The sequence below is a fragment of the Cyprinus carpio genome, chromosome A4 (genome assembly GCF_018340385.1).
Source record: "Cyprinus carpio isolate SPL01 chromosome A4, ASM1834038v1, whole genome shotgun sequence".
Lineage (NCBI taxonomy): Eukaryota > Metazoa > Chordata > Actinopteri > Cypriniformes > Cyprinidae > Cyprinus > Cyprinus carpio.
Genome location: NC_056575.1, coordinates 22,852,834 through 22,867,806, shown reverse-complemented (window position 1 = coordinate 22,867,806; position 14,973 = coordinate 22,852,834). Strand labels below are relative to the sequence as shown.

The following is a 14,973-nucleotide window of genomic DNA, read 5'->3' as shown; positions in this document are numbered from 1 at the left end:
AGAGAAACAGAGATTCAAGTTGTATTTCTTGATGCAGCAGCAGACTGTGGTAAATGACGGTGGTTTTCTGAAGTACTCCTGAGCACATGTGGCTATATTTCACACCACAGCATGACAGTTTCTTATGCAATGCCATCTGAGGGGTCAAAGGTCAAGCATATTCACCTGAGGTGTCATGTCTTGCACTACACAGACAGAGATTTATCTTGAGTCACTTAAACTTTTCATAATATTATGTAGGATAGTTGGTGAAAGACCTAAATTCTTTGCTATATTTTGAATTGAGAAATGTGATTTTTGATTTGTTTGACACTTTCCTATTAAATTTAGCAAAGACTGAGATGCTCCTTTTATAAGCAATCATGATCCCCTCATCTATTACCAATTCACCTGTTTATTGTCGACTGTTTCAAAACAGTTTAATTTGGATATTCTGTAATCTTTTTACTTTTATTTTGCCTCTGTCCTAGCTTTTTTTGGAGTGTGTTGCAGCACTCTTCATCAAAATGTGTTTATATTTACAAAACATTTAAGCTCATCAGTGAAAACATTGTTAATCTTTTCTTTGTACTTTTGCCAATAAAATAAAGGTTAAAGCGAATTAACAAATCACAGATTCTTGATTTCATTGGATCTTACAAATCCCATTTTTTTTCTGTTTTGGGGTTGTATATTTGAAAATGCTTGCCTGGAAATTTACTCCCTGGATGCAAACAGAGTGAGTGAAAAAATTTGCGGTGGGAGGAAAAAAAATATAAGTGTTTTTTTAATTTTTTTACGTTCTCTCGCAAAACTTTTGCGTTCCCTCGAGACAACTTTGCGTTCCCTCGCAAAACTTTTGCGTTCTCTCGCAAAACTTTTGCGTTCTCTCGCAAAGATATTTGCGTTCCCTCGCAACACTTTTGCGTTCTCTCGCAAAATTATTTGCGTTCTCTCGCAAAACTTTTGCGTTCCCTCGCAAAACGTTTGCGTTCTCTCGCAAAACCAAGTGAGCTCGGACAAAACACTTCCTGTTTACTTTACAGCTTGTAGTGGTTCATACAGCTCCATACATTCACAGTGGAGCGGTTCATAGAGTTTTATTTTGAACTTGGAGAAATAGTCAGTGCATGCTTATTACGGCACGGTTTTGGGACATACTAAAACGCTTAATGTAAAAAAACACTGTGTGAGAGCCGTGGGAACGGAGCGAGGCCGGTGGAGCACCTGCGCCATTCACCGGTCACGAGTCCCCGCGAAGGAGGGACTGATGACAGTGTTGGACGATAGAGGACCAGGCTCGGACTTTATTTTGTGTTTTGGTTCTGTTTGTGTGCGACAGTCGTCCACGAGTAGGGGCTGTCGCGGTCTTTTAGGTATATTTTATTATTAAAGTTTTGTTTGAATGTTCGCCGGTTCCCCGCCTCATTCTTCCCGTGACTATAACGTTTGTTACACACTGGATGACTAAATTCAGTACACGGATTACACACCATATTATTAAAGTAGACAGACAAGCAGAATAGCCCAGAATATGAACGTAACCTGGTAAACTGCACTTTAAGCGTAGGCTATCCCTCATAGAAAGAAAGAGTTTTTATTTTAAACTTGGACTCAAGTTCAAATAGGCTACAGTCAGTTTTGCCTATAGTTTAAGACATGGTTTTGGGACATTCTAAAACACTTAATGTGGATGTAGCTACTATAACAGTGGCATTGGAGGCCCAATTCGGTAAGGCCTAATAAATACTATTAATGCTAATAAAAATTGTAATATTAATAACCTTAATAGCTATCGGTAAAGCAAATAGCCATAATACAACGTTTCTCCCCCATTTAAATGTTCGCCGGATATAGAAAGGATCCTTAAGGGAAGCTGGACAAAGACAGTAGGCTATATAGGCTAAAACCAAAATATGGTAAACAGTTTATTAAATAAAATATAGCCTATTATGCACAGGAAAGCAGACAAGCCCAGAATAGCTAGAAACAAGCCAAAACCTAATGTAAAGCGAAACTGGGCTCACGTACAGCTCTCTTTCATCACAAATCCAAATGTTCCCATATTCGCAATGTATTTGAAGAAAAAATCATAATGAACAAAAATGTGCCTATGAACCGCTCCATTGTGAACTTATGGAGCTGTATAAACCACTACAAGCTGTAAAGTAAACAGGAAGTGTTTGTCCGAACTCAGCTGGTTTTTGCGATGCGAGAGAACGCAAAAGTTTTGCGAGGGAACGCAAATATCTTTGCGAGAGAACGCAAAAGTTTTGCGAGAGAACGCAAATAACTTTGCGAGAGAACGCAAAAGTTTTGCGAGGGAACGCAAAGTTTCTCGAGGGAACGCAAAAGTTTTGCGAGAGAACGCAAAAAAATTAAAAATATATATTTTTTTCCTCCCACCCCAAATTTTTTCACTCACTCTGATTTTTTTTTCCACCACAATGAACCTTTAGGGGCCCCGTAATATTTCCTTTACAAATAAACACATAGATATGTAAAATAATTTACATAGTAAAAATATTATGCTCTTCCCTATACACTAGATATTACAAGGAAGAGTTTATATATATATATATATATACTATATATATATATATATATATATATATATATATATATATATATATATATATATATACTCAGTGAATTAATACAATGCATATATAATCTTCAGTTAGTTTATTTGTACCCGATCAACAAGTCTGAACATTTATGTGATTTTACATAACATAACATTTACATACATATATACTGTACAATACTTTGATTTTAACACCGTTGAAGAGTTTTATTATTACTTAATGAAGAGACTGAAAACTAAAAACATAATTAGTGTCACAGAACAATAAAATATTCCGATATAAGAAAGTACATTTTCACATCATGTCTGTTCCCCTACAAAGGACAAGCCGCCTGGAGAACAGATGGATGGAAATTAATGAGCACAGTTTCATGTACAGAAACATCAGACGTAGTGGGGTAGTTTTATTTTATTTTATTTATTTATTTATTTTGACATTATACAGAAGTCGAATTTTAAACTATTATTTGTCACAGACAACAAATATTAAAATCAGAATAGGTCAGAAATCTTGGTGTAATCTTTGATGACCAGCTGACCTTCAAAGAACACATTGCAAAGACTGCTTGATCTTGCAGGTTTGCATTGCATAAAATCAGAAAGATCATGCCCTTTCTTACAGAGCACGCTGCACAACTTCTTGTCCAGGGCTGAGTTTCCCAAAAGCTTTGTAAGCCTAAAAAATTCATAAAAACGATCGTACGACTGATCTTAATATTATGGTCTGTTTCCCAAAAGCATTGTAACTTAAGTATCACTTGAAAATCATTGTAGATCTACGAGTGCTCTGGAGTAATCGTAAATCTCCTTGCACTGTCTAGGTTGTGGCTCGCATCAAGTTCAAGACATTGATGCTTGTATATAGAACAGGCTCAGCACCCGACTACTTCCACTCACTATTACGAATCTACATCCCCTCCAGAAGTCTGAGATCTGCTAGTGAGCGACGACTCGTGGTACCACCACAGAGAGGCTCAAAATCACTTTCCAGAACATTCTCGTTCACTGTTCCTGGCTGGTGGAATGATCTTCCCACTCCTATCTGGAATGCTGAATCCCTGACCATTTTCAAGTGACAGCTGAAAACTTATCTCTTTCAACACTACTTGACTTCATCCTAAATTAAAACAAAAACAAATACAAATTTTGTATTTCTCTTTATTTATTCCTTCCATTTCTAGCTTGTACTTATTTGAACAAATGCCTAAAACTTGGTATTACGAGCACTTCCTGTGTCTGTTTTCCTCTTTAAGAAGAATTGCTTTATGTATTCTCAAGTTATAAGTTGCTTTGGATAAAAGCATCTGCAAAATTACTTAATGTAAATATGAATATTAAAATGCATTGAGGATTAAAGGCATTCTGTGAAAAAACTTCCATGGAAGCAGTCACACTTAATTGTTCTTAATTGTCAGCTAGCTACCAGAACATACATTTTTACTACTTTCTTGAAAACTTTTGCAATAAAACAGCTGCCAAACACTACAAAATCATTTGAAAATCATGTGAAATAAACAAAAAACTCACAAGCAGTCACATCATCAGCATTAATTTGGACAGACAGAAAATCTACACACATTTCCATTTATTTCTTTGGAACCATTGATTTGATTATTAATATGACATGGAATTGATGTTGATGGTGTTGAAATTATGCAGCCAGGCAATGATATCTCAGATCATTATTTAGTTTTTTGCAAACTCCATATAGCTAAAACTGTAAATTCTACTCCTTGTTACAAGTATGGAAGAACCATCACTTCTACCACAAAAGACTGCTTTGTAAGTAATCTTCCTGATTTATCTCAATTCCTCAACATATCCAATAGCTCAGAACAACTTGATGATTTAACAGAAACTATGGACTCTCTCTTTTCTAGCATTTAGATACGGCTGCTACTTTACGCTTAAAGAAGATTAAGGAAAACAATTCAATTAATTTGTGACAAGATTTAAAGTTGTGAAAAAGTACTTCTGTGCTCTATCATTATGCTCTCTGATGGTGTTTGAATAAAAAGTCTCACATTGCAGCAAAATCAGAATGTAAATCATTCTCAGTGTCTTACGTACAGTACTGACAAAAGATTTTGCATAACATAATGAATAAAGAGTTGAGTAGATAGTAAAAGACAAGTCTGTTGAGAGAAGACACTTGATTTACTGTTGAGAAGATCAAGCTTCAGTCGCTCCAGAGCAGGTAAATTGGGGTTTGTTGCTTTTCTATGGCTGAAAAAAAAATCACCTACTTCAACTTTAAAGCTTATTATACCTAAATAAGTAATCAAATTGGTTGTACAAGTAAGTTCAACAATTTATATTAAACTAACTTACAAGACTTACAAAAATGAAGTTGAAATTGTTTAATTTGATGAGTTAAACTAATGAAAAAACACATTGCCATCATTATTTACAGTCTGAGGGGTTTTAAGGGCTTTATGTCAAAGGGTGCTTTTTGCATTCATTGATTCTTTCTGCAAGAACATGTTTTACAGTCATGTCTGCTTGCTCATTTCCAATAAATCCACTTGATTATAAAGAAAACTATTTCCTTTGCAATATCAGAAACCTAACCAGCATGTCGTATTCTTGTCATTTCTTTCTTTCAGTGAACAAACCTGTGAAGACAAGATGATACAGAACAAGATTCAACTCGTTGTTTTTCTCGGTGAGTGTTAGTGAAAGAAACTGATGTCAGATCAGAGGTTTAGATCAGCTTAACACTGTTGATTTTCCTGCAGCAGGAATCCTGTCCAAGGCTTCATGTGACCTGGATCGAATCGTCCTGATCGGAGAGCCAAAGACCTGGACAGAAGCCCAATCCTACTGCAGAGAGAAATACACGGATCTGGCGATGGTTCAGAGCGATGAAGACAGAGCCAAACTAAAGGAGGCAGCAAACACTGTGAACTTTCAGTCTGTGGCCTGGATCGGTTTCTACAGAGACACCTGGCGTTGGTCGTATCAAAACACACCGATCAGCTATGTGAAGTGGGATTTATCTCAGCCGGACATTCCTGACACAAACGAGGCCTGTGGGGTTGTAAATAAGAAAGGACTATGGAGTGACAGAAACTGTACTGTACAAGACTACTTCTTTTGCCAAACTGGTAAGAAATTATACAGTACTCATAGACCTCTTTGATTTGATTTAAAAAACAAACAAGCATAAAATTTTTAATATTCATACTCACAGAGCTTATACACACTACAAAGAAAAAAAAGAAAACAAAAATTTTAGTATTTCTGTCTTGTTTTCCAGTACAAATATCTAAACATTCTTAAATCAAGATACATTTACTTGAGAAACAAAATGGCTTAAGATATAAGATAAGTCTCTATTTTTATTTTATTTTAGGCAAATACCCACTTAAATTTGATGAAGATATTGATAAAGCTCTTATCTTAAATCATTTTGGATCTCCAATAATGTATCTTGATGCAAGGATGATTAGACATTTGTGCCGGAAAACAAGACAAAATAATGAGGAAGTTTTTACAGGAATGTAACCTGACCTCAACGCATTCTTAAATCATGTTTTCCAGAAAGAATCCTTATAGCAAGATGTGATCAATATCATAGATGACAAATAATCAGCCTCAGAAGATAACTGGATTAAAAACAGTTTTATTAAAGACACTGCATGAAACTCTGCAGTAACAAATGTGTTGTGTGTCTTCAGCATAAACATATAAACAACATAAACATCACTTCTCAGTGCTCCATACTGATCTGATACAATTAAAACTGTATTATTGAATTACTATTATTATATAAACAGTGCAATTATCTAATACACAGTAACACACACACCACAGATGTTCTGCTTTTTTTTTTTTATACTGAATTATTTAATAGAAGTATTATTTTCTTTCTTATGTTATGTTCATCTGTATCAATCATCACAGTTTTGGATTCAATCCATCATTTAAATAACGCTGTCAATCCTGAAACTATGAAATGTGCAGATAGCAGCATGTCAAATGTAAGTTGCATTCAAAAAGTAAGCAAATAGCTCTGCCTTTATAAAATCACCTTTTCAAGACATTTTTTGAGGATGAGTTTGTCCATATTTTCTGTGAACAAACTTGTACACTTTATGGCACTTCACATTTTCAAGAATGTTTCTCTGTCCAATCTACTCCTTACAGACACACAGGACACACTTCAGGACAAGTTTCTGCAGGTTGAACTGAGCATGAACTGGCATGATGCTCAAATTCACTGCAGAACACAATACGCAGACCTGGCCGCCATTACAGACGACACAGAGAACACGTTCCTCACAAACATACTTTCTGTCAAGGGACAAAATGATGCTTGGTTTGGCCTGTACAAGATCCCATTGCTGTGGTCAGATAATAGCAGTGTATCGTTGTCCTCTGTGAAATGGGGGTCTGGGCAGCCTGATAACGTGAATGGAAACGAGGATTGTGTGAAAATCAGTACTGAAGGACTGATGGCTGATGACTCCTGCTCGACTCCACTGCCTTTCTACTGCCGTGAAAATACAGCGTGTGAGATTCACAGTCAAATCAGACGGAGATCTGGACGAATCTGCAGTGATGGAGGCCATAGAGAAGAAGGTGAGATGATCCTGCATGTTATTATAATATCATTAATATGCTATTATAGTTTAATACGCAGGATAGTAATTTTAGACTGTTCTGAATTGGTTTTTATTTTCATTTTTCCAGTTTCTGTTTTAATTTTAGTTAAATTTGTTGTGCGTTTGTGTCACTTGCATGTTTGCATGTTTCTAAACATCCTTAAATCAAGATCTATTTACCTCAGAAGCAAAATGACTTAAAATATGAAAATATGTACAAACCCGATTCCAAAAAACTTGGGACACTGTACAAATTTTGAATAAAAACAGAATGCAAGGATGTGGAAGTTTCAAATTTCAATATTTTATTCAGAATACAACATAGATGACATATCAAATGTTTAAACTGAGAAAATGTATCATTTTAAGGGAAAAATAAGTTGATTTTAAATTTCATGGCAAACGTCTGGGGACTGAGGAAACAAGTTGCTCAAGTTCAGGAATAGGAATTTTGTCCCATTCTTGTCTAATACAGGCTTCTAGTTGCTCAACTGTCTTAGGTCTTCTTTGACGCATCTTCCTCTTTATGATGCGCCAAATGTTTTCTATGGGTGAAAGATGTGGACTGCAGGCTGGCCATTTCAGTACCCGGATCCTTCTTCTATTTAGCCATGATGTTGTAATTGATGCAGTATGTGGTCTGGCATTGTCATGTTGGAAAATGTAAGGTCTTCTCTGTAAGAGACGACGTCTGGATGGGAGCATATGCTGTTCTAGAACTTGGATATACCTTTCAGCATTGATGGTGCCTTTCCAGATGTGTAAGCTGCCCATGCCACACGCACTCATGCAACCCCATACCATAAGAGATGCAGGTTTCTGAACTGAGCGCTGATAGAATAACAACTTGGGTTGTCCTTGTCCTCTTTAGTCCGGATGACATGGCGTCCCAGTTTTCCAAAAAGAACTTCAAATTTTGATTCGTCTGACCACAGAACAGTTTTCCACTTTGCCACAGTCCATTTTTAAATGAGCCTTGGCCCAGAGAAAACACCTGCGCTTCTGGATCATGTTTAGATATGGCTTTTTTTTTTTTTTTGATCTATAGAGTTTTAGCCGGCAACAGCGAATGGCACGGTGGATTGTGTTCACCCGACAATGTTTTCTGGAAGTATTCCTGAGCCCATGTTGTGATTTCCATTACAGTAGCATTCCTGTATGTGATGCAGTGCCGTCTAAGGGCCCGAAGATCACAGGCATCAAGTATGGTTTTCCGGCCTTGATCCTTACACACAGAGATTGACCCAGATTCTATGAATCTTTGGATGATATTATGCACTGTAGATGATGATCACTTCGAACTCTTTGCAGTTTTTCTCTGAGAAACTCCTTTCTGATGTTGCTCCACTATTTTTCGCTGCACCATTGGGGGAATTGGTGATCCTCTGTCCATCTTGACTTCTGAGAAACACAGCCATTCTGAGAGGCTCTTTTTATACCCAATCATGTTGCCAATTGACCTAATAAGTTGCAAATTGGTCCTCCAGCTGTTCCTTAAATGTACATTTAACTTTTCCGGCCTCTTATTGCTACCTGTCCCAACTTTTTTGGAATGTGTTTCTCTCATGAAATCCAAAATGAGCCAATATTTGGCATGCCATTTCAAAATGTCTCACTTTCAACATTTGATATTTTATCTATATTCTTTTGTGAATAAAATATAAGTTTATGAGATTTGTAAATTATTCCATTCCTTTCTTACTCACAATTTGTACAGTGTCCCAACTTTTTTGGAATCAGGTTTGTAAAAAAAAATCTGCCAATGGCCTCATAAAATCAGCTAGCTTTCCTTTGTATTGAACCTAGCTTTAAACAGAAATATATATTTCCTTGTTTCGAGTAAAAAAAAAACAAAAAAAAAAAACATTTTGGTATATTTGCTTCTTATCTTCTATCATTTGAATATTTGTTGATCTAAAAATTTTATATTTTAGTTGTACTAAAAACAGAACAAAAAAATAATTAAATTATTGTTTAAAAAGTAAGATTTTTATTATTATTATTATTATTATTATTATTATTATTATTATTATTATTTTATTTTAAATATAAAGTTTTAGTTTACTGACATCTAAACGGTGGTAGATTGATCTCGTTCACTCATGATTGATGTAATCTGGTCTTCAGATGAAGGAGATCCTCTCGGATCAGGACATGGAAATCACATCCAGCATAAAATGGAGCGTCCAACCTGACGGGTAGATCTTCCAGCAGCAGAAAACACAAGAAAACACACAAGAGACGGCATGTGAGGAGTTAAATCCAATGAAACGCTAGACTCTGATACAAGCGATAACTTGTCCAAACATTAATGAATCTTTAAGGAAAAGGCATTCATAATAAATGATAGATGTTCAACACCATCACATGTAATTAATACAGTCAATGCATGGTAAATTATAAAATAATGATTTTATTTGTTTACGAATAAATATTTCAAGATATCAGGCAAAAATTAAGCTTACGTCTATTAAGTACAGCGATTTTTATTTAATCTATGTTTGATATGCTGTGCAATCGATTAGAAGACTGAACTGATTCAGGATAACACGCGAGCAAAGCGTCGTGCAATTAAACGCTGAGATCTGCTTATTTCTATTAATGAAAACTCATCACTTGTATCACAATATCAAGCAGCAAAACTAGCTGTTTTGTACAGCTAAAAATAGCTGGACGCGGAAGAGACCAGAAGCCCTGCACATAAAGTTTACGAATGTCCAGGAAAAATAAAGTGGATAAAGAACAATCCTCACTATTAACTAGAATGCATTTTACTTGCATATTGGCTGTTTTATTAGTACTTATAAAGCACATATTAATGCCTCATTTTTCATGACCACATTCTAGATCAATTAATCCTACCCCATACCTAAACTTAGCAACTACCTTACTAACTATTAACCCTTTAAGCCTAAAGTGTACCCCCCCCCCATGAAAATATTCATAATCTAATTACTAAGCAACCACTAAGAGGAATAACACACAATATGTCTCATTTTAAAGCTTAGAAACTCATCTTTTTATTGCAATTCTTAACAAGCGCTTGATCAACACCAAATACTGTAGGTGTCATATGAAAGCTTACAGTATGAACTTTACATTGCATGTAGTCAGTTATTTGCTCTGATAAATGAGAAAAGCATGTTTTCATAATTTATAATACATTACAGTACATAGTACAAAAATCATATGACAAAAACATCACTCAGCTCAGATACTAATGTGCCATATATCATTTGAAAGATCTCAGAGTAGAATACAACAATTTGTCAGGTTTTGCTTATAACTTCATAAAACATGTTCAGAAATCACAGCTTTATTGACAGCAGATTCTCCCCAAACTCCCCATAATCCATCACTTAGATCTAAAGATATTTCATCAACAGTATCTCAGCATGACATTATTAAAAAAAAATATTTTCTAAAAATGTAGAAAGTTTATCAAACAATAATTATCTTTTGACTCTCTTTGCTAAACAAGTTTATGCTTAAAACAAACAAAAGTCAGAAAGAAAATCTATATATATTTTTTCTTTTTTAAAACTCACTCTAGTACAAAACTAGAATAAATATTTTATTTCATTCTGGATCTCATTGATTTAAGAATATGTTTTACTTAAAAAAACAAAAAACAAAAAAACAAACAAAAACAAACTAAGAACACAGAGGAAGTGCAACGTTTGATCAGGCTCCAGTCCACCAGAGGGAGCCTTCACCTGAATACGAACTCAACCAAGTCCCAAGTCCAACTTCGCTTATGTGCCTACTATTACTGCGCAAACACCATGTCAGTCTGTTCCTACTGAAGCCATGCAAATTGGACGAACTCACTTACCACGGAACGGAGAAGAAGATTACTCAATCAACTCTGTTTCTACTGTGGTGAATCAGGACATCGCTGTTCCAACTGTCCTGTTAAACCTGCTGCAAACCCCTCTTCAGGTTATCGAGTGAGTCACATGTTCAATACTTTACAAATCAGTTTATGCTTGTCACTTCCCATCATTTTGTCAGTTGCTTATCAAGACCTTCATTTTTCAGCATTAATAGATTCTGGAGCTGCTGCAAATGTGATTCATCATGATTTAGTTAAGCAGTTGAACATTCCTACAACCAAATGTGAACCACCTATTGCTGTTACTGCTGTTGATGATGGTCCTGTCGGTAAAGGTCATATCACTCATCAAACACTTCCCATAAAACTTAGAGTTGGCATGTTTCACGTGGAAGAAATCACTCTCTATGTTATATCATCACCACGAAACCAAGTTATCCTAGGATATCCTTGGTTGTCTACGCACGACCCACAGTTTTCCTGGAGGGAGAAGGAATTGGTCAGTTGGTGGTTTAAGACCTTGTATTGACTATCGAGCACTCAATGCTATAACTGTTAAGAATCGCCATCCTTTGCCTCTTATCCCTTCTTCTCTGGAGCAATTACGTGAGGCCAGCTATTTCACTAAATTGGACCTCAGATCTGCCTACAATCTCATCAGAATCCGTGAGGGTGATGATTGGAAGATGGCTTTTCTCACCAGCAGGGGGCACTATGAGTATTTGGTTATGCCATTTGGGTTGGCCAATTGTTGCAGGTCAGAGCGGACCACCAATTTAACGGGTCTCGCTCCTCCCTCTAACTTCCACCTCGAGGAGGTCCCACAACACCCCAATGAACGAACAGACAACCAAGATTAAAATTTAACAATTTTATTATTTAAAAGTTTGGGGAAAAGGGAGGGGAAACTTTAAAACTACTAATGACTCGAACTATTTTTGTCCACAGATACGGATTCCAGTCCTCGATAACACTCCTCTTCAGCCCTTCCTCGACACACTCCACTTCAGCCCTTAATTTCCAGCCGACTCCACATACAGAGTTCAATACACAGGTGAGTATTCACAGGGCTGGGCTGTTAGCGTGCAGGGGTTCTAGCTCTCAGGTAAATACAGAGTTCAATACACGGGTGGGTATTCACAGGGCTGGGCTGTTAACGTGCAGGGGTTCTAGCTCTCAGGTGAGAACAGAGTTCAATACACAGGTGAGTATTCGCAGGGCTGGGCTGTTAGCGTGCAGGGGTTCTAGCTCACAGGTAAGTACAGAGTTCAATACACAGGTGAGCATTCACAGGGCTGGGCTGTTAACTGGCTACTCACCACTGAAGATATTCAGAGGTCGGTATTCCAAGCAGATACGGGTTTGGTCGATGACTGACGGCTGGTGGGCCTTACAGGTGAGACTGCAAACAATACTGGGCTTCCCGCCCAGCTTGGCAAGGGGGCACACGGGGGAGGATCGGCTGTTGTCCTTCGCTTCCCTCGTCGAAGAGACAGCACAGACGACACGCACAAGGCCGGTGGTTGCTGACAAGGCCAATGACACAACGTCACGTGGATGAAAGGGTAAGGCTTTGATTTAAAAGCTTACAGAGATCGCTGTGTGGGCGACGTCATCCAACCTCCTCCAGAGGCGCCTCCAACACGTCCAAGCTCCAGCTTACTTAAGGTAAAGACTGTGGTTGCCACCAATACACTGCTCCTCTCTGTCAGGCCTCTTCCTACGACCGGGGACACAGCCACGGACAAACACCACACACCACAAAGGCACTACAATTCTTCTCGTGTGTACACTTCAATATAGCAGCACTCACCGCACTCCACACACTCAGTGAAAGAAGATCCGTGGTGTATTCCCGTTTCGGGCTCAGAGTCCTGGCGGGGCGTGTCAGATGGACGAAGGCAGGGGGCAGACCACAGCAGGCGTATATATCGTACACCGTAGTCTCTCCGTCTTTCCCAGCGATCTCCAACGCAAGGCACTACTATCAACACTGAGTAAAAACACACAAGCACTGAGGATTATTAGATCAACACAAGGGGGGGGGAGGAATTACCCACTGCTACGCAGAAATATGCAGTCGGAACCCTTTCTTAAAGGCAGTTAGTCTCCCTCCACATCCATCATCCACTCTCCACAATATACAAGGAATGTTTCATAAAGTCTTCACCCACCAGTACACAGTGTTGTCCTCTCCCAATACGAATTCAATGATCTCCTTCACTCAGGGGCCTTCCAAACATAGGATCGCTCCTTCAACTCAATCCACAATAAGATGTAAACACAACATACAAAAGGTTGATCACTTAACTTCCTCCACACTTCCAATATCCCCTTTCCTTGGATTCTCCGTTGCAGCCCGTAAATCACAACATCCACGCCACACCAGCCACTTCCGTATCGTGTGGAACAACAGCGGAACAAACTTCCCTGCTCCTGTTCATAAACCAGCCCCTTTTATATCTCTGCTTCCTTCCCGATCCTCCAATCGGTATCCGACATGTCCTCTTCCCACACCTGACGTGTATCTTGGATAATTTCCCCGCCTTGGGCCAACCGGAACAGAACTCGTGTTTCACTTAAATTAGTATATTTCCCACACTTCAGTTCCGCCCGGAAAAGAAAATTTCCGCTCGGATTAGTCACCCGGTGACACAATGCACCTTCAATTTTCCAGTCCTTCGTTAATGAAGTTTTCAAGGATCTCCGACTGTGGAATCGGTGCTGTCCTCTCTCAGCGTCATGGAACACCTGGCAAGTTACACCCTTGTGCATTCTTCTCACGAAAGTTAACTCCAGCCGAAAACAATTACGATATTGGTAACAAGGAATTATTATCCATCAAGGCCGCTCTTGAAGAATGGACACACTGGCTAGAAGTAGGGCTGGGCGATATATCTAACGATATAATGATGCGCATCTAGTCAGTAAAGCCGGTTCCCTGATTAGCGCTAAATCGCCATCACCTGCTTTCAAATGGACCGGCATTTAATAGACAGAGCCGTAGATCACTGACAAGCTACGCAATATCGGGTTCATTATCGCAGATGTATCGCCCAGCCCTAGCTAGAAGGCGCCCTTCATCGCTTTCAGGTCATTACAGACCACAAAAACCTAGAGTATATCAAGGATGCCAAGCGTTTGAATCCTCGTCAGGCAAGATGGGCACTCTTTTTCACTCTATTCAATTTCGCAGTCACATACCGTCCAGGGAGCAAAAATAGTAAGGCAGATGCATTGTCACGTATCCATGACTCTGCTAATTCACAGATGAGACCAGAAACCATCTTACCACCCTCCATCATCATCGCACCCATCCAGTGGGATATTATGGAAGAGATTCAACATGCCCGACACGAAGAGCCATCCCCTCCAGAGTGCCCAGCTGGAAAAATCTATGTTCCAACCAGTCTTCGTAACAGAACCATTCAATGGGTTCACACATCCCCTGCTTCTGGACATCCTGGAATTAATCGCACCACGGCTTTGGTCAGAAATTCTTTTTGGTGGCACACATTATCTGCAGATGTCAGTAATTATGTAAGTGCTTGTCAGATCTGTGCTCAGTCACGAACACCTCGACAATTGCCTGCGGGACTTCTAGAACCACTACCAATTCCCCAACGGCCCTGGTCACACCTGTCTATTCACTTTGTCACTGATCTGCTTTACTCTCAAGGATTCACCACCATTATGGTCTCCATTGACCACTTCTCTAAGTCTTGTCGTCTCATTCCTTTGAAAGGAATACCCACTGCCATGGAAACTGCCCAAGTTTTGTTCAATCAAGTATTTAGGATTTACTGACTACCAGATGATATTGTGACTGATCGAGGGCCACAGTTCACATCCCGTGTTTGGAGAGCTTTTTGCAAACATTTAAACATCAATGTCAGTCTCACATCTGGCTATCATCCTCAAGCTAATGGTCAAGTAGAGCGTCTTAATCAGGAGATTGGTAGATA

The 14,973-nt window shown here is 38.4% G+C and overlaps 1 protein-coding gene and 1 long non-coding RNA gene across 2 annotated transcripts; one reads left to right on the top strand and one right to left on the bottom strand.

The window, feature by feature from the left end:
• Positions 1 to 5,155: 5,155 nt before the first annotated feature.
• On the top strand, positions 5,156 to 10,608 carry LOC122140451 (C-type mannose receptor 2-like). The gene is made up of 3 exons (XM_042744247.1): positions 5,156 to 5,673; positions 6,716 to 7,150; positions 9,301 to 10,608. Exons 1-3 carry the CDS (start codon positions 5,418 to 5,420, stop codon positions 9,366 to 9,368), a joined length of 759 nt encoding a protein of 252 aa, XP_042600181.1. The 5' UTR covers positions 5,156 to 5,417; the 3' UTR covers positions 9,369 to 10,608.
• Positions 10,609 to 11,887: 1,279 nt separating this feature from the next.
• LOC122140457 lies at positions 11,888 to 13,926 on the bottom strand. Its single transcript, XR_006157128.1, has 3 exons — positions 13,183 to 13,926; positions 12,328 to 13,001; positions 11,888 to 12,252 (listed from the first exon to the last, which is right to left on the bottom strand). It is a non-coding gene; the product is annotated as an uncharacterized LOC122140457 (long non-coding RNA).
• Positions 13,927 to 14,973: the final 1,047 nt, after the last annotated feature.